The 21047-nt window shown below is 35.9% G+C and overlaps 1 protein-coding gene across 1 annotated transcript in view; it reads right to left on the reverse strand.

Moving 5' to 3' along the window:
• LOC148646414 (CUB and sushi domain-containing protein 1-like) overlaps nucleotides 1–21047 on the reverse strand; it is a 611078-nt gene that overhangs the window by 36168 nt on the left and 553863 nt on the right. The window contains exons 38-48 of the mRNA XM_088609709.1: nucleotides 19382–19500; nucleotides 17380–17449; nucleotides 17055–17171; nucleotides 13759–13968; nucleotides 10242–10430; nucleotides 6465–6642; nucleotides 5241–5386; nucleotides 2413–2493; nucleotides 1986–2099; nucleotides 913–1101; nucleotides 655–801 (exon numbers count right to left, since the gene is read on the reverse strand). Of these exons, the coding sequence (XP_088465835.1) occupies nucleotides 655–801; nucleotides 913–1101; nucleotides 1986–2099; nucleotides 2413–2493; nucleotides 5241–5386; nucleotides 6465–6642; nucleotides 10242–10430; nucleotides 13759–13968; nucleotides 17055–17171; nucleotides 17380–17449; nucleotides 19382–19500 (1560 nt within the window). The remainder of the gene's footprint in view (nucleotides 1–654; nucleotides 802–912; nucleotides 1102–1985; nucleotides 2100–2412; nucleotides 2494–5240; nucleotides 5387–6464; nucleotides 6643–10241; nucleotides 10431–13758; nucleotides 13969–17054; nucleotides 17172–17379; nucleotides 17450–19381; nucleotides 19501–21047) is intronic.

A 21047-nucleotide genomic window follows, 5' to 3' on the forward strand; every position in this document is an offset into this window, starting at 1 on the left:
CAAATTCTTTAAAAATCAAAACAGTTAATACAGCTCAGATTGTATCATTCCTTAATTAGGAAAAAAAAAAATATAATACAGCATTCAATGCATTGATGGATTTTGACAAAAGGACAGATAAACTGATCACACTGTTTAAATTTAATTCTGATGGCTTTGCCTTTGATGACTGGAAGATTAAGCCAAAACAAAGTGTGAAACTAAGCAAGAAGACAAAAGAGAGCAGTTAAGGGAGGGAGAGTGATCGTGACCATGTGTATTTTACCAGATCACACCCAAAGGCAAACCAAGAGGGATCACTTCAGGTGAACAACCTGACAGCTATGCAGCACAATTCATTAGCAGATCATTGACATCTACTTTAGCCAATCCTCCTCTGAGACTTGTGACTGGACAACTGCCTAATGAGACACAACTTGGAAAGGCTGAAATCCTTTTGGCCTAAACTGGATTCAAAATGACACCATCACAGGAGAACAATTAATGTACAGTATTAATCCTCTCTGACATCCAGTCTGGAAAAAAGGAAGACAACTATTCCCTTTTTCTACAGAATATAGCCTTTTCTTTTTTAAGTACTGTATTGTGCAACTTAAGTCTTATTTTTTACGTTTTTGCATATTGAGTTGAAATGCATAGGTTTGTTTCACAAACCTGTGTAGCGTATTTTAAATCCTTTCTTGCTAGTTGCATGATCTGTTGACCACCTCAGATACAACTGGTTGGTTTTGCTGGTAAAATTTAGTTGTGTTGTATGGTTTCCACTGAGTGCAACAAGCAAGGGGCTTTCGCCTGCAGGCCCTAGAGGTGAAAAGGGAAAACAATATATACAGGTAGCTGCACCACATACTGTAGCCTTTATTAAACCACATGCAAGACATTTAGAATACTGATAAGAGGAAAGAGAATTACCATCAAATATTTCCAGTTCATCAAACTGTTTTTCACTCTGAAACATCTCTATGTAAATTGAGATGGTATAACCTGTTTGCACTTTAATAGTCCAGGAACAGGTCTGAGAATTTGGGTAGGTTTTAGGATATCCTGGGCTGAGAATCACTCCAGATGATGCAGTCCTTTCCTCATTTAATGGACACTGAGCTAGAAACAAGACAGGAAATGCATGGCAGAAATAAGAAAAACTAACCTTGAAGAGTATAGGTTAACTGATTACATGTGTAGAATCAAAGATCATATTGGTGTTACTCTTGTGAAAAGGAATTACAAGGAATGGAAACCTGTCTTCATAAAAAAAAAACTGAATTTGAGCTGGATTTTCTTTTACTCAGTATTAAGAGTGTGTGAGGATTCCAATAGAGAAACCGAGATCCTCTGACACTGCAGAGCACCTAGAACATAACAGAAACCTTTTTTTCTTTACTTGCCTTCATGTCCTTCAACCTGAAGCAAAATCATTAGTCAGTTATTTTTTGTTTTCATTAAGGGGTTTCAGTACTGACTGTCACCTGCATGATTTATGATGCCGCCTTTGTAATTAGTAATGTAACGTGTAAATGGGGCATCAAGCCTATTAAAACCTTTGTTAAGTCTCTAATTGTTTGAATAACAGGCTCAAATTAAAATGACAGCAATCAGGCATTTTCTCCTTCAGGGCAAAAAGAGAGATTAGAGAGATTAAAATAATATTGAAACCAAATAAGACAATTCCTTCTTTCTGCAAACACTTCTTTTTTACTGCTAAGAACAGCAAAAAATAAGTGAAAAATATACGTTCATGACTTTACTGATTACTGGGAATAATATAGAAGTTTGCTGTCTTTAACGAATGTATGCAAATATATGTAAATTCAGCAGAACTGCAATCTACAGAAAGTACAGGAGGTGTTAAAATCAATATGATGAGTGCAGGAAATAAAAAAAGAGCAAGAAAGAAGAATGAAGGCATTTGGCTTTTCTCATGCAACGTTATCTATTATTTAAACACCTCAGCAAATCGTTGTGTTCACCATCAATGTGTCTCTTACCTTCACAGGAAGGAGGTGGCCCCTCAAACTGCAGGTGAGAGTTCAGTTTGCAGGTGAGCTCTTCACTTCCCACCAGTGTAAAACCCGGGAAACACTGATACTTCACAATGTCCCCTGAGCACAAAAGAGCAAAGAAACAATTTTACTAGACTTAAGTAAATAATTATAATATAATTACAAATAATTATTCACTGGATGTAAGAATAAATCTAATCCGAACTATAAAGGTAAACATGCTCTCTTTTATCTGTTCTTTACGTGTGATTTTAACCTCCAGTAAATTATTGCATCTTAAAGTACAAAATTTAATTTACAAACTGAAGCATACTCTTAAAATGCAATTACAACTCCTCCCACCGATATATGAAAATATCTACGATTTGAACTACCTTGCTACATTCACCATACTGAATTGCATAAAATGTACCTATTTCATAATCCTGGTCTTCTGAAAAAAATTCTGCTTCTTCAACAGATGGTGGAGCTGGGCACTTTTTCAAACGATAAGCTAAAACAAATAATAATAGATTTTAGAACATAAATTTACATTGCTTCAATAATGTTACTGTTCCTTATAATATCAATAGCATGTTAATTAGCACATATATAAAGTACTGTACCATACATGCATTTTTTTACACTTCATCGTGTAGACGTTTTTGAAGAATGACAGCAGTTTCTATACTTACATACAGTAAGCAGCTACTGGTGACTGATAGGGGATATTTTAACAATTGAATCATTTTTAATTGATTTATGTGTAGTAAAAACAAAATCTATAACGTCTCTATATCATCCTAACTACTTTTTAAGGAATATGCCAATTGGATTGCCATTCTTAAGGGTGTCAAATGAATCCAGGACTGATATGGTAAATACTAGATGGCAAAAACACTGAACTAGAAGATGCTACTTATTAAAAGGACTGAAGGGTTCATGTTGGCACATCATTTACACCTTCTAAACAATGTGCAGAAGCCACTAAAAGAGCAAATAAAATGTTAGGATATATAATCAAGAGTGTAGAATTTACATCAAGATGTGATATGTGTAGAATCAAGTTCTATAATTACACTTAGAGTTAAGTGTTATTAAAGATTTCTAATCATCTTTGTGTTGCCTTGACCAAGCAGCATGATCCTCTGTGTAAGTACACAGCAATGTAGCTAAGAGACCCCTCTGATAAAAGACATCTTTAAGCTGTATCCAAGATGAACCATTTAATAATATATTGTGCAGATGGGCTCCATTAAGTCTGCATGCTGTTTCGTTCCAAGACCATGGGTTCAATGTCACTGTCCATCACCTAAATGAAAATCAACCAATGGGGGATCTGCAGAGTGGGCACCAGAAATATACCTGATAGCATCTTAACCAATCACCAGCTGTGATGTTGCACCTTAAAAGCAAGAACCCAACTCATATTTCATAGCCCCTCTTCTCTCTCCGGCTGAACTAGCAATCTGACTGTTCTAACCATAACCAAGCAGTCGGAGTCAGAACCAAGCCCAAGAAAGTGAGTCAGTAGAGTACAGAATACTGCCCACGTTATAATTTTATTATTTTGAAACAGAAGAAATCTTCCGTTTCTTCACACAAGTTCGCAAACCCACTGTTATTTTCACCTGATCAACGAAATAAGACAGTTGGACTCTTTTTTGTTGACATCCTGAATATCCAAGCATATTCAGTATCAGGCTATAGCCAGGATGAACTGAGTTCTCGCACATGTCTACCTTGCAGCTAGACCCAGGAAGACAACTGTGTACAGACTATTCAAGACCGACGTTCAGCCATGCTAACTTCTGGCAGAGCAGCCTGAGGACCAATGCTAGTTGCTGAGCCCCACAAAAGGAAAAGCTCTCTTTCACTCTCCTTTCTGTCCCTGGGACACTCCCAGAAAAGATAGAGCAGCTGCAAAGTCAGACCACAGACCAATCCAGCCATCTCCATTGCCTCAGTGGGGAGTTTGAACTCATTGAGGACATTTGGCCAACAGATCTTTGAATATAGAGCTTCTTTATTCACATTCTAATTCTCAAGAGTTTAATTATTTATACAATCATGTTTGATGTTTAGTTCATGATAGTAAATGTGCATTTATATTATACATCATGCATGTTTTTGGTGTTATATTAAGAAATTGTATGTATATTGTATATTTAGAATCCATGAGACTGTAATTATGTTGATTGATTCCTTAAAGTCATCAAGTACAGTACTCTCTCAATTACTGTTATAATTTCTGATTGAACATCAATATATATATGTTAAAATTGTATAATGTACTCATATATATATATACTGTATAGATGGGCTCATTTAGTACTGCATATTGTATACAATTTTGGTCATTCCGTTTTATAAAAGATATTGCTGCTTTTGAATCAGTCCAGAGAAGAACAACCAGACACATTCCGGGGATTAAGTGAATGTCCAACATGGACAGGCTGAAAGAACACAAGATTACAAGGGTACCTGGTTCAAGTATTCAGAATCCACTAAGGCTTTGATAAAATCAACACAGCTGATTTCTTCAGAATGAACAGTGGAACACAAACCAGAGGGCACATTAAGAAACTATGTGGAAGAAAGCACCTCTAGCTATGGGGGTGTAGGAATATGGAACAAGCTACCCAGCCATGTTGGTGAAGCTGATACCCTGGCCTAATTCAAGAAACCTCTGCATTACATCATTGTACCAATTAGCTACTAAACAGGCTAAATGGGCTGAATGTTCTCCTTTCATTTGTAACCTTTCTTATGTGCTTATGAAGCAGCCAGATGAGACATGCATAAGAAACAAGTGTTTAAAGTAGTACTGAAAAGAAGAAATTCTGAAACAAATTGTACTTAAATACAGAATCTACACACTATTCACCTGAAGCGAAATACGACTGAAATCTTGATGTAGACTGAAAAAGGAACCCCTTGATGCACTATACAATAAGATTCCTATAATATTTTCAATAATTTCTAAATATTTTCTCTTCTCTTGTACTTGTTTGACTTACAAAGCCAAAACAGTAGGAGTCTCTCCCTGTCTAACAAAGGTGTTATATTCAATGTAATGGTAAAAGCTTTCCAGATACAAAACTGTGTATTATCAGCTTTCCACTTGCAGATGTCTTAAATGTTAAAGAATTTGTACTGACTTTAAATTCTGCTTCGAATTTAATTTCAAGACTGCATATCCATAGTATTTTAAGATATGTCTTTGAGTTGCATTAACATGCACATAGGAGAGAAACTGACCGTGAAAATTGAGGACAAAAAATCCACTCGTGGAGAAGTCGCTGTGAAACCTAATAAGAACCTGATTAAAGGAACTGTAGGCTGATTCAAGAGCTGTATTGCCACTGAAAACTCCAAGCTGTGGATAATTTTCCTCTGGTCCATCCCTAAAGGAGAAAAATATGCTTTAGATTAAAATCAATTCAGAAAAATGAACAATCAATTTTCTTGCTACCATCAGACACCATCTTCATGATAGTAGTTTATTACTGTAAAGTAACAGAGTTAAGAAATTCATTTGCATTCACATCTGACACAGGATTTGCAATGACTCTAATACAACTTTATTAGATAAAGGCAGTCAATGTGTAGCTGCATAATCTGTAAAGAATAAAGTAAATATATGCAACTGATGCTGCTCAGCAATTTCAAGAAAAGAAAACTTTTTGGCCAATTTAATTGTTTCTGAATATTAATTAACTAAATTGCTTGGAATGAAAAAGCTTGTATAGTATAATGGATTCCAGCAATATCTCTGGTGGTTATTTCAATCAGCTCAGGCAGCCTGAACAAAGTTTGATTATACTGGAGCTCAGAGACAGTTTATATAATTGCTCTCATTTGTATTGTAACATAGGAAATGTATGATTGGTAATCCAGTATGTGACTAAAAAATATATGTGCATCTCCACTAAATTTTAAATAAAGGTCTTGGGGTGAGGATGAGAATAATAACCAAATATATACTCTATGAAAACTATTACATAGCAATAGCCTGCAATAAGTGAACAATCATTTTAACAGAAAGAAAGATGTGGTTATTGGAGAGAAAAACAAATATGTAGGATATCCTAAAAGAAAATAAATAATATGTCCTTCCATTCACATTACTAAGTATAATTAACCTTTACTAGATGAATTTTGAGTATATACAGTATATATCTGGGAGCATAACTTATGTATAACTGTTATTTTTAGCAATTTGTATAGCAATTTTTAGCAATTGTAATAAGCATCGCTGTTTTACCTCTGTTCTGTAAGCTACGGAGAAGTGTGTCCTACAAAAGAGTTAGCATTATAGTCCTAAACTCTTAAAATCTATTATCAATGATTGTACCTTATTAAACATCAAGTTTTATACATGACAGAACTACAGTACCATCCATTTTACTCTAATATGCAATGACCCTATGTAAACAATGAAATTACAATCAGTCTAAACACACATGTAGAAGTCATCCTCACCATACAGCAATGTAGTCAGTGACAGGTTCAGTCTGGAGCAGAGTGAAGTTGATATAAATCCCATGACCCTGAGGGACAGTAATCAGCCACGTACAGTCCTGGGAGTTGGGATACTCATTTGGGTATCCAGGTGAATATATTGTGCCATTTTGGGCTGTGACATTGTAACCACAAGGTGCTGTAATAAAAAGGGGGGTGTTTAGATCAATGTGTATGACAAAAATCAATTGCTAGTGCACAAAATTAAGAAAATTATTAAATTACATCTTTTGGCCAAATTTCCATACAGAAGATATGGCTTGTGAACCACATGCCTGATACCATATAACAGTAGCCAAGATACAGAACAGACAGAGAAATGCAGCACCTTATATCATGTGCAAACATAAATCTATACTAAAGTGCACAAAATGCTGTTTTATCAATGGATAAGGCTTTCAGTATCAACAGTGATTTTTAACATGCATAAGATAAAATACTATCGATGGGGGTTTGGATGAAAGTGAGAATTCATTTAGACTTGACATTAGTTCGAATCCAGTCAATGACTAAAGAAATCCATTGGATCATATCAGCCTTCAACCAGGAAAAATTCTGCTTCATGCATCAGTGGTACTGTCGCAGATCTAGAGAACAATGCATCAGTAGTTAACATCCAAGTACCCCTGTTGCTTGTTACTAAACTGTGTCTATTATTTGTACTGTAGTTGCAGAATTGCTTTAAACTACTGACCTTCTCAGTACTGCTCTGTCAATGACTTAACTGATAGGGATCCCAGGTCTATCTGTCCTTCAGCAAGGTACAGTACTAGAAAAACCAATTTTTCTTGTCTTCAAGTCATTACAAGGAAAATATAAGCACTGTACACTGTAAGTATATACTTTAGAGATGGTTTGTGTACAAATCAGAATTAGAAGGCTGTTTAGTAGTTCTGTTTTGTAGTGTTGTAAAATGGCCTCAGATGAAAAACATTCACATTCTCTCAAATACTATCATTCATAATGACATGTGTATATACAAATTTACCATGGACAAAGGACTTAAGTCTGATTTTTCCTTGAGAAAAGTCAATGGTAATGATGAATGTAATGAAGCTGCTAATGAATCTTTAGTATCCTGACCACATCAATCTGAAGAACTCTTCTCTGCTGAAGTAGTTCTTAAGTAGGTTAAGAACTACTTGAACCTCTTATTAAAAGATGCCAAAAAAAATATAATGTGACAAATATAACCCAGTGTTTCTTTACTGAGACATTCACCTACAAATCATTCAAAGTGGACTTCTTTCTTTAATTCACTGGTTGTTTTGTGTCTTTTAACAAATACAGCAAATGCAGTGTTCATGTTTAAAAAAATACAATCTGGGTAGCAAATTCAAGCATGGAGTTCTTTTTGCACCAAAGTGATTTATAAAAAATATAAATAAATTAATAATGGGGTCACATTATTTCAAGGGAAGTTCCTTTTTAATTAATATTTAATAAGAAGCAGTCACAGTCTAATGAGATTGGAATGCCCAAGTTTTACTCAAGTTAATTTTAACTTGCCAGATGACCTTTACAGTACTTGGTTTGACTTATATTTAAAATTAGAAGTTTAATATGATATATCTCGGTAGCACATTTTTTTTCAAATTTATAAATAATGGGATTCCAATAGAACTGAGGCATCAAGTCTATAGATTTGATGTACTGTACTGTAATATTAGCAGTTTCATAAGCTAATTCAACTAAGATTAAAAACTACGGTCTAGAAAAGATCCATAAATTAATTCCCTACACTGATTAAGAATTCCACACTACTAGAGAAAGCGAGCACTGCGATGAATTACTGAGCATTTCGGTATGTTGCCTTTAGGTTGTCCAAGTTAAATTACAATGTGCAGCAGCACCAAAGGGTAATTAATTAATGTCAGAACATTTCAGTCTGAACTTAGATATACCTCCTGGCTCCAGTTAAATGGAAGGCATTTCAATTATCTACACTGAATCATATAATCAGTACTGTTCTATTAGTCAATTCAGTGAAGGCCTGTGATGCCTATATTTTTCACAAATGCATGTCTTCATAAAAGAACATGTTCAATCTCTAAGTGGACATGAGAAAGTCGACCAACAAGAGGAGACCACATAGTCTATCCAGTCCTTTGAGTTGGAATTCACTGTAGTGAATGCATTTACAGTAAGTCAGATTATTATTATTATTTCATTATGCAAATTTAACATTGCTGATTTGGTGACCTGCTAAAGGTGCAAAAATCATGATTTCTCTTTTAAGGATATTCTTTTAATACTCCTCTAAGTAGGAGTGGTCTTTAAGAAGGTATCCCAATGCTGACACAGAAATATCAGAAATGACAATTAGCATAAAATATTTATTTCTTCTTAAATCCATCCTCACGTATCATCTCCTAATTCCTACAGTTCTCTATGGCTTCTGAACAATTCAGAAATAATTAGTTAACTTTTGCTATTGGTTTTTACTTTTTTTAAGGTTCAGCTTACAATGGTTTCCTATTTTCAGCTACTGTATAAGTAAATTGGTTATTATCCACAAAAGCATCAAGAAGACATTACATGCTTTATTATTCTGTGGGGAGCTTGCAATCCTTAACCTGATATGCTTCATACAGCATTCCAGATTTTGACCATGTCTGCACACCAGGGCGGTAATGGAAATTCAGCAACAGTCATAAAATACCTCTTCTCTGCTGCTTTAACCAGACATGTGTAAATGAAAAGAAACAAAACTTTGGTTTGATTGCTATAAAGCTATCAGCAATTCAAAATGACCACCTTCAAAAGGCACAAAACACAAAAAAGCCTCACTGGAATCAAAATTATCTTGAAAGCCTATCTTAAAATAAAGCTTAGAGAACTCTTTTTCGTTTTTCTTTTCAGGTTTCTCAGATGCACAGTAATGGTGAGCAGTGAAACAGCTACAGTAAATATGCTAGTCCTCTCTGGTATCAATCTGCAGTCAGAAACTGTTTCAGAAAAACATCTTCAGAAAATAAACCCCACTGTTCTTTTCCCTTTAAAAAGCTTTATGTGGCTACTGCCCTACTGAATGCTCAGATGAAATGTCTACACAGACATCTATCTAAACTGCCATTGATCCTTCAAATGCATGTCTGCTTTAAAGCACCATGTTTGTGCTGAAGCTACCATGCTTTATTCTGTAAAAAGGACCAAGACTCTGAGATTTACATGTCAGTCTTTGTTTAATGATAACTGTGTGAATACGCAGCCCTATAGTATTTGCAGACATTCTTTAAGAAAGTATGTTATTACAGTTTGAATTACAGTGGTTCTATGTGTTTCCATGGAAAGCTGTTTTCCGGAATTATTATTAGCAAAGTTGGTCATATTTATGGATTCTTGCATTGTGCCCCTGACAGTACATTACTATATATGCGTTGTATTTCAACTTGATTTATTAGTATTTATGTCATAAGAATATTTGCAATGCTGTAACATGTGTATTTTGTTTTTAATCTCAGCTCCTTAGTTAATTCGTACAAACATTCTCAGCATACACAGTGAATATACTGTGTGCTGAATGACACTCCAATATTCACAAATTCTCTGAAATCCCTAGAAAGGGAATAGTTAGAACAGCAAAAATACTCTACCAATCTCAAAACAAAATCCAAACCAAAACATACACATACTGTACATTATCATGTAACACATTAATAACGGTACAAATCAGAATGCTTTTCTTTCTTCTCTGTTATAAGCCAAAAGCAAGGCAAAAAGCCATCGCGTACTAACCCTCACATCGGGGAAAAGGACGATTCCATCGTCTGTTGACTCCATGTTGACAAGTAAGAACAGGATGTCCAATCAGAACATATCCAGGGTAGCACTCAAAGGTTATAGATTGTCCTGCATTATAATCACTGTTGATGATGTATCCATTATGAAATGGCGAAGGATCTTGGCAGCTCTGTAATTCATATGCTGAAAAATAAAAGTTTAGAGTGACAATACCCTCAGCTAAAATCCACTGGACATGTGCCATTATCCTCACTCATAAAGTATCCATGAAGTACTTTAAGAGGAATCTAAAAGTTTCTTTTATGGATGAATACACTTTGTAAATGTTTTTATTCCCAACATTTTGAATTGAGTTTGTATTGTTATAGTACATTTCTAGCTATCTGTCAAGGGATTGCCTTAATATGATTCTCATTCCTGTTGGCATTTAGATCAGTAACACCTATTAAAATAAGTAATCCACATGCAATTTTCAAGGAAAGATTGCATTAACCAATGAAACAGACATTTTTCATTTCATTAAGGGGCTGTGATTGTACTCTGCAAAACAATAATCAGTATGTGAAGCAACAGAAAATATGTAATGTGTTACAAATGTCAGTGACTTTTTAACAAAAAGGCTAGAATTATCTTTGACAATTACTCTGCATTTTCTATTTTCTGCATTAAGCTCTGTGGTATGATTTTTCTTTATAAACATACTGTAAATTGGGACGGTTTGAGGTTTTCACGACAGAACAATTAATTCATGCTTTATAGGCTACTGACAAAATTCTATTTCTTCTGATATTTAAAGTGAGAAGAGGCTGCAGTGGGAGCAGTAAAAAAAAGTTATAATTCTCTTTATATAAAAGGCCAAGAGCTTTATGTTTGAATTGTGTGACTGCATATATTTTACATCCTGAATAGTTGGACAGCAAATATTGGATACGAATTAAAACCTATAAATATGTATACATGTCTGACAAGCCTGGCCCACGGGCTCTCAATTGAATTGAGATATGGGTTTTACAAACTAGATCCTGTCTGCTTTGGATTGATGGATAGAGGAATTGTCATCTTGGTTATACCCATCCCTGTCAGTGAAAAAAAATGATACACTACAAGCAGAAATGTATCTAATATGCTCTTTATCGGAAAGCTAGGGAAGACATTCCCTAACTATCAGCAGTGCCTGAATAATACCACTATTATCTACTGATTTACTATGAAGTGGCTTTATGTTGCAATGTGTGATGGCACACAGGGGAAAAGATTTTTTGTCCAGTTGAAAACCATTATGCTACATGCACAGGGAAAACAAACAAAAACACAAGTTACACAATTACAGTACATAAGTAACTATCTGAGAACTGAAGCATCAACACAACATATAGAAACTTGTCATATCTGAAGAGGAATCTCGTACACATGCTTAAATTCATATTTATTTGATGCACTTTTACTAATTTTCCCTCAACATCTAAAATTAGATGAAGTCTTGTAATTCTGCTCTAACGAGTCAACGAGAACAACTCAAGAAGCCAACACCAAAGACCCCTACTTTTCAGAGCACTCTTCTGCGTTGAGTGCTCTTCTTAGCAGGATTGACAACAGGATGTGTCAACCCACTTACTTGTTTCAAATTGTGAACATATCTCTAACAGATGCTACATTTTAGATCATTGCAATCTGCTCACTTGCCACCAGATCCAGATTTGATCCCAGGCCACCAGTGATCAAAGTTAAGTTCATGTCGACATCTTCTTTCAGTCTTGGCACAATTTCTCTTTACAAAAACTTTAACCATCATAGTCGAATAATTTCATATAATTACTCATCCTTTACCAGTATATAAGACGTACTGCACTGTTTTTAAAGGGTGTGAATTCTGCACTGCGGCAACATGTACAGAGAGGATTGAAGGAATCACTGGCAGAGGAGTTTCTGCGATTAGGCAATGAAACATCCATGGAAAAAGACTTTGAGGTAAATCAAAATGCCTAAGAGGTAACCCTCTACTCTGGAAGTGGAACCTCAGCTGTCTCATTACATCTGATCAGTAATCAGTACAACTTAAATCTCAAAAACGGCTAGAAATCATAACCACACCTCCACAGACCTAATACGCATGAAAGGAAAGCACCTATTTCTGCACATACTGTCTAAACATGCTTCTCAGTCAGGCCATACAAAACCGGATAATCATCGGATATCTTGTTATTATGAAGTAACCAAAAATGTTTCACCTCTCTTGTCCCAGATAGTTCATTCTCTCTGCATTAGAGATTATTAGAATTACTGGACATCAGGCATTAAACAAAATTTTAAAAGACTTTAGCAAACTGTGAGAATGAGTGAGATCTGGCAGAGATTTTCTATCAGCTTTAAATAACTCGAAAAATACTTAAAAAGCACCACATAACTGGATAATGGGCTGAGAGCAGTGCTTGTCTGGGAGATAATAAGGAACTGATGGATCGGTGCGCGAGCCTTAGGAATGTGCCTTCCAGTGCCGCTGATCATCCAGCCAATTAGTCCCCTCAGCAGGTGCCCTCTCCCACTTAAAACTCTCACAGCCCTAATTCAGGGAGGCATGAGGAGATCCTGGGTAGGATGAGGTAAGAATGTGGTAACTGTTATATATCTTATTTGGCTAAGCATGGCTGCGTGATCAATCTCCAAAATGTTCAATATTCTCCACCAAATAGGGTGCGCTGTGGTCGAAGGGTGAATTCACATGTTGCTCATGAACATTTCTTGAGTTGCAAAGGAAAACGTTAAAGGTTTATTCCACGCTGAAAAGAGAAGAAAGGAAACAACGTTTCGGCTGTGGAGCCTTCTTCGGGTGTGAGCAACCTTTAACCTGTTCCTTTGCAGCCTACACATGCTGACGCAGCTACCTACTTGAACTATTTCTTGAGCTGGGCTTGTCTGGACAAGAAAAAATCAACAAACAACACTCCAAAGAACACGTGACCCAGGAGAGTAATGGTGACTGCTCAAATCTCTTCTATTGCATTCATAGCCATCCTTTTGAGTCCTGTATTGAATCCATACTACAACATCACTGAAAACACAGATTCATTATCTTGCACGTAAATAATAAGCGACCACTTAACGTACTAAAAGGTCTTTGGACTCATCTGACATCTCTTCAAATATCTTAGTACCCAAATGACTGAAATATCAGAAAAAATAATTGGTTTCCTATGAACACAATGATAACTTATCATTTAGATCAACGATGGATCGCAGTCCTATAGTGTTCATTACAGTCCTGATCTGAGGTACTTTAGTAGTATAGAGTAGTAGTTTGGACTCGGGACTTGAAACTGAAAACCATATATACTTCTTCAGATAAAACTTTCAACCAAATATATTGATGATCTTAATCACTCAGTTGAAAATATTAGTTTAGCTACACATAGAATTTGTAGGAGTGCTGCCTTTAAGAACTGGCTTTGCTCCATTCCTGATACAGATTTTTTTTTCCCCCTGAATACAGAAAATAAGATTATTCTTTCTGTACCTTGGTATGAGACTTTGAACCCCTGTCTGTTTTCAGAGTGATCGCTGTAGAAGTGAATCACTGTCTCATGTGTTGTGCTCAGCAATGCTGGTGGGAGCTGGTTTCCACTGAATTGACCGATCAGAGAGCTAGTGTGATGTGGTCCGTTGCGGATTTCCAGAAAATCATGATTGTCTTCTGTAGAAAAGTGAACAAACTGGATATGAGCACCTGCAGGAAAGGGAAACATAGACAATGCTTCAAAATTCACATATTTACATTTTACATCTGCAGTAGACTCGCACAGCTGGTTTTCATTCTTTCCTAAACTGATTTTTGTGAGATAAAAGCAAAAAAAACGAGACAATTAAACCGAATTGTTAATTAAAATGAAACTGAATTCTTAAGGGCCATTAACAATTGCTTCACATGAAACTGCTGAACATGTTACCCAACCATAGTTAAAAGTAAGGATGATGTCTACGCAAAAAAAACTTCCTTAGAATTGCACTGAAAGAAAAGAAATACAGCTAAATGCACAAAACTAACTAGCTATTGTGTGGCAGATAAGCTAAAACCAAGTTTACAAATAAATCTTATAAATCTAACTAACCGCTAACCTCAACATAAACAACATAAACCTGGGACAGTTTAGTCTCAGATATGAGTTGATGTATTTCAGTTTTTTTTTAAGTTTAAATGAAGTGTGGCACAGTGATGTGATGCCTACATTTCTAGCGTCCTAGTTTTGATTCAGGGGACCCTTCTGTGTGGAGTTTCTATTTTCTCACTGTGTCTGCATGACTGTTCTATGGATGTTCTGGTTTCCTCCCACAGCAAAGACAAGCCGTCTAGATTAACTGGCATCTCGGTGTCCCGATGTCGGCTGTCTAGATTAACTGGCAGTGTGGTGGCTCTGTGGCTAAGGACCTGCGCCTGTGGCTGGAAGGTTGCCGGTTCATATCCCGCGGCCGGCAGAGGAATCCTACTCTGCTGGGACCTTGAGCAAGACCCTTAACCCCAGCTGCTCCAGGGGCGCTGTATAAATGGCTGACCCTGCGCTCTGACCCCAAGCTTCTCTCTCCATATCTGTGTGTCTCATGGAGAACAAGCTGGGGTCTGTGCAAAGACAAATTCCTAATGCAAGAAATTGTATATGGCCAATACAGTGATCTTATCTCAAAAATCAGCCCCATCTGCATGTGTGAATAAACACGTGTGTTGGCCCTGTAATGGGCTGACACTCCAACCATGATGTGTTCCCACACTGCACTCCTCAGCTTCCAGTTCCTTACGGCATTCCAATGAAAAAAAACAGTTACTGAGAAAGGCTACATTAAATTTTTTTAACAAAAAAATCCGACAACCAGTAGTGGAAAACATGCATCTTTTTAAACGATAACAGCAAGTAGAGCTATTGTATTTATTCTGAAAACCACCCATGACTCTCCTTCTCCGGCAAACATGTCGTCCATTGGCACTAGTGGATTACCGCTAATGGAGACATACTAAGTTTTTGAAGAAGATTTAGGAGTAATAAAGGCTGCAGAACAGATAAGAAGTGGAAAGGGACTTTTGTCAAAACACAGAAAATGAAATGTTGTGACATTCTATGTATGGTTGATGCAGATTTATTTGGTAAATGGCTATTAGAGGAGAGTGCCTCAATGCATCTCATCTAGCCTATTTATTTTTCCTTATTTCATGTCGGATCGCACCAGCAGGCAGCACATGAGTGTGACTAAAGGGATTTCAGCAAAGTCGGTGCTTCGAGATGCAGGCATGGAGGCTCAAACAATAGGAGGTTTTCAAAAAAACCTTCTATCCACATTAACTACAATGAGCACATCAACAGATCTATTCAGCGTTTAACTGGGTTGCACTGTGATGAGTACATTGAGTGGCAAAAAGCACAGATGAATCTACTGTATGTTTTTTTCTGTATATATTTATGTCCCACTGTGTGTCCTAAAAGAAATGAACAGAGTAATCTTACGACCATTCAAAAAAGCAAATTTAGGAATGTTACTTTCTTTCTCATTGTTTTAAATAATTTTACTAACCAGCAATGGCACTTAATTTTATTTTTAATGAAGTGGTTGACATGTTTGTTTCACATCTCTGTATAAAATAAAGACAATAACAAACAGTTTGGTAGTACTGTAAAATATATGTAAATCAGCTATTGTTTATTTTTGAATGGAGTATATATTTTTGACAAAATCAGCATGATCAACAAAACACAAACACAGACCAGCTTCTATTCAAAATTGTGTGTTCACCTTCCTGGCATTTGAAATTCAGATTTTCTTGTATTTTTTGTTTTTCAGATGTCATGCAACGTTGCTTATGTTACCCAGGTGGAGGGTACAGTTACTAAACCATAAATGAACAATGTAAAAGATTTGTTTTAGAAGGTAGTGTTGTCCTAGCTTTACTTTCCTATAGCAAAACAATAAGAGTTCAGTGTTTGAGGAGCCACAGCAGAAGTGTTGTGAAGTGGTTCGTAGTCTCTTGAATCTCTTGGAAGGACCAGGGATAACCGAAATCATGCTGGACCAGTGCTATACAGTATCTCTTTTCTTTTTCATTCTCACCACCTCTCATCTTAATGCTTATCCAGTACTGCTATATCTCACTGTGTGTATATTTATTTTAGCACACACACCTGATGGATGGATAATGTTTATTTTGTATGTGGAAGTACTTAAAATCAATAAACAGAACTGTCATAATCACTAACGACAGTCTCCACTATTTTAACATGATCAAACTTGACATTAATGAATGTGTTGCATTTTTTCTTTCTTTCCTTACACAGTAAATTCTCGGCCTATTTGCAACAAATGCTATTTTTGTTATTTTTGGCTTATCTGTTCAAACAGAAACAAAGAGAAACCGCGATACAATGGGGCTTATTTAGCAGTCTGAATTTGTATGCACTGACAACGTAGTCATTACCAGCAGGAACCACAAAGGACCATGCAGATAAAGCTATTTATCTAATTCTCAGATGTGGGTTGAGAGGTAAATGAAATTTGATACAAATGAAGACAATAGTCAGGCTAGCCTGTTAACAATAAAAATGCATCGGAAAGAGAATGCTATTAATGCCTTGTATGACTGTAGGCTCTCAACGTGCTATCAAAAAGTAGCTCTCAGGACAGACTAAATTAACTGCATTAAAAATGACATGAGGATAAAGAGACATCAGGTCTTTTGTTATTATACCCTCCAGTGCAGCTACCAAGAAGTGTTTACATTTAACTGACAGTTCAACCTTGATATTTTCTATTTTGTTTAATTTTCTGCCTCACCATGTCCAACTGGCAACAAGATTTTCCAGGTGCAATCAAGGTTCCCGGGATAATTTCCAGGGAAGCCAGGACTGAGGATGACATCGGTCATAGCAGTGAGTGTTCCTCCACAACGAGCTAGAGCAGATACAGGCGTGATTTCGTGAGAATTGGAAGAGAAGAAAAGAACAGAATGATTACTTTCAGGTCTCCACTACTGATGTCCAAAGGTAGAGTTTCAATTTAGCATAGAAAAATTGTAGTTTCCTTCAAAACAGCAGATATATCCAATCTCCGAACTATGTGTTGACACATGGAAAACTGGTGAGTTCAAAAGTACTCTTACCTATGCAAAGAGGTGGTGGGTAATTCCAGCGTCGGACTGTTCCAGGCATACAGGAGATATGAGAGTGTCCCTGTGAATGATACAGTTTATAGTGTGGTACAGTATATGTCCTTAAATAATTGTCTGGTATTATTGACAGGATAATACAAGATTTCAAATTATTTAGTTTGTGAAATATCTGCATATTTCCCTACTGTATGTATATATATTTTTTTCAATACACAACAGAAGTAATAGTTTGTTATACTTTGAATAAAAAGCTGGTACAAAAATGTGGACAATTTTTTATAGATGTGTTTGAGAATTATGAAAATGAGCCATTCATCATGCCTCCCGCTGCATTACTGAAAAATTGGTCAATTCCACACCATTACCTGAAGACATAAATGCTCTTTGATCAAGAGAGGAGACTTAGCAATAACAAGTCATACCAGTTGGAATGTAGTCATAGCAATCTAGTTATTCTAAAACCAATCAGGGTATTTTTAAACACATTTCAACCCGAAATCAGTGGTCCCAGGATGAGAGGAAATTCAATATATAAGATTACAAGAAAATGAGAAATACACTGCAGAAGGTCGCTTAGTAATAGTAATACATATTTAATGGGCCTTACAGATGTATGTAATTCTAAAATAGTATATTACAGTACACACATTGTGCTGAAATTCACAAAAAAAATTACAAATATATATAAACATTTATAAGAACATTGTACTTCTCAATATTATTCTCTGCTCCTCAGGTTGTTGTAGGAAATAACATAATTAAAATGCCAACTTTATTCAATTTTCACCCTCTTACCCCAGTATGATTGATTGCTGTTCAGGCAGGTGTGGGAATTCTGGGATTTAAGATTTGTTTTGTTGTTTTAAGGAAGAATTCATCTCTACTGTGTCTGTGTCTCTTCTCTCCTTTGTTCAGCTGGCATTGGGAGCACAGCCTGTCCTATGTGGCTAGCCATATCTGTCTGTCACCAGACTGAGCCCATACATTATCAGGTTTTGCCTCTTCATGTGGTTTCTCACCCTGGTCAGATAGTCTGCCAATGTGAATTGCCTTTTTTGGCCCTGGTAGCCCAGGCCTGTGTGGTGTGTGAGTGTCCAAAGGGTGGGGTAGAGTTTGTTTTAGTTAGCACTGTAAGATGTCTCTCTCTGATTTGTGTTATACTGTAGCAGTATTTACATTACATACAGTATATGTACAGTATATACTGTCCTGAGGCTTGCTGGTTTCAGTAGGGCTCGGGACAGTGGGCTTCAGAGCCTGCTGACAGAGTCCTGGGCTGAGCTGGTGGCTCAGCGGGGTCTTGGTGTTGTAAGATTTCTGGTCACTGCTTTTAAGGTGTAGCCAATGTCTTATTGTACTATTCTATGTATTGATTCACAGTGAATATTGTCCCAATTCAGCCCTGCAGATATTGTTGGGTGTTTTCTCAGAACATGGAGAATGTTTTTACATTCTGTGTTCTGGGCTTTTATGGGCTGTTTGTCCTATTTTGTGTAATCCTGCCTATGTAGGGCAATGGGTTCAATTAGACTTTCAAATATTCACAGCTATATTTTTGTGTGTGAGGAAAGTAATATTGTAAACCTTCCTTCTCATGGTATAGACATCCCAGCATACCTTCTTCAGTGACCTCTCTGCCAAGTCAAAACCCTCTGAATTAACTGATCTTCAGACCAAGGTACTGTATGTGTAGCTGGTTGTATTTTCCAAAGTGTTGTTACTCATAGTAAAGAGGTTGCTGTTTCACTAAGGTGATTAACAGTCCCCAGTAAGTACCCTGGAGGGAAGGCACAGTTCCAGGAAAACCAGGCTTTTAACATACATAAACTATGTATGTAGCAAATGTTTATTTATGTGAGTAATATATTGTGATAAATACTTCTCAATGTCTGAATACTGGTGAAATCATTCCTGTACATTTCTTATTTAAAAAGAAACCCAGGGAAGACTCTGAAATGTAATGCTTCAGAACAGACTCCAGTATGGGACATACCTGCAGAACATATCCTGGTTCACAGCTGAATGACACTACATCATTGACCATGAACCTGTCCCCAGTCTTTATCCCATTGGCAGGAACTAACGGTTCAGGACAAGTTGTTAGTCCTACAGCTTCATTAAGAGAAAAGAACAAGAAAATTATTAATATTATTATGATTATTATAATATAGGACATTACAGGATGTAGCATTGACAAAAACAGCTTAGTAATTTATTTGTAAATAAATTATATTATTTTTAAAATAAATGTATTTTAGTGAAGATCACATTTTCTAACAATAATCTAATTTGCAGCAGGTGGCACTGTAAGTTTGTGTGTCACAACCTTTGTTTCAAAAGATTATGGAAGCAGCTCTTTCAATAATTGAACCAGCACACAGAGTTTATAAACAGTACTGTATTATTTTACACTCCTAAATCATAAGAATTAACTGAATAAATACAATAAATACAATTTTAGACATTTGACTTATTTTTGAGTTTTCTGTTGCACATGCATTTCTCCCTAAAACAGTCAACTCCAGAGTTAAGTAATTGGTTATATTAATGTTTCCTAAACACTAAATATTTTTTTTTTCATTAAGGAGACTGTAAATCAGAAAGGCATTTGTGAATTTAATGCACCTAAAATATACATAGTGTATACTGTATTACATTATGAAGGAACCAGAGGTTCAATTACATTTTAAGCTCGCAACACATTTTTAAAGCTGATAAAAAGTTTTGTTAGCCAATGGGTGAATGTGATAAATTGACTGAGAAACCTGGTTAATAACCACTTTTTCAAAATCAAAATTATATGGATCAATAAAAAATACAACACAAACATTACATCTTATATAGGCTTTTTGTACCACATTTGTGCACCAAATGTGCTGCTTTTTAATTTGCTAATGTGCAGGAATCACAAATGTGGGTAAATATCAAAGCATATGGACCATACTGAAATTTGTTATTCAAACCTTTTTTTTACTTGAAATACTTTTAAAGTTGTGGCACATGAATGGTCCACATTATATTTTTCCCTCAATAAATATTTTATTTGATATTTAAAGTAAAAAAGTGGTTATTTTTAATACAATAAGAAAACACGTCTGTGTAGGAAAATGGCTGTCCATGTGAAGGTACAGTACCATGAATGTGCAATTGATGAAAATATCACATGGACTGAAATAGACTATGCCTGCAGACACTGGTAGAAAATGTTAAATGTCACTTCCGCACAAGTGAAATAGACAAGAAAAAGCTTAAGGCATACACCTTAGAGCTGCAATGTTCTTAGTAGTCAAAGCATGAATGCAGTATCACCGTCAGATCTTATAAACCTCTTAAATAAAACCTTTTTCTCCCTTGCTAAACCATTTGCTTGCTGCTTATCTATTGATTAATATTGCTTGTACGCTTTAATCCTGCCCTTATAAAGCATATTAAAGCTTTAAACCACACAAGATCTATTTAGTTAGTTTACTTAAAACGGCATCAGAGGTTCACAGTACCTTTTGAGGATGAATTCCAACCATAAAAGGAATAAGCAAGCCTCAGCTTTATCATGGAAACTGATACTGAAAAACCCACCAGCCGCACTTTGAAAAGGTTCTATGTTAAACTTAAATAAAAAGACAGATGATTATTTTTACATATATTTTATAATGTGAAAG

This window comes from Lepisosteus platostomus, chromosome 17 (genome assembly GCF_059453375.1).
Source record: "Lepisosteus platostomus isolate fLepPlt1 chromosome 17, fLepPlt1.hap1, whole genome shotgun sequence".
Lineage (NCBI taxonomy): Eukaryota > Metazoa > Chordata > Actinopteri > Semionotiformes > Lepisosteidae > Lepisosteus > Lepisosteus platostomus.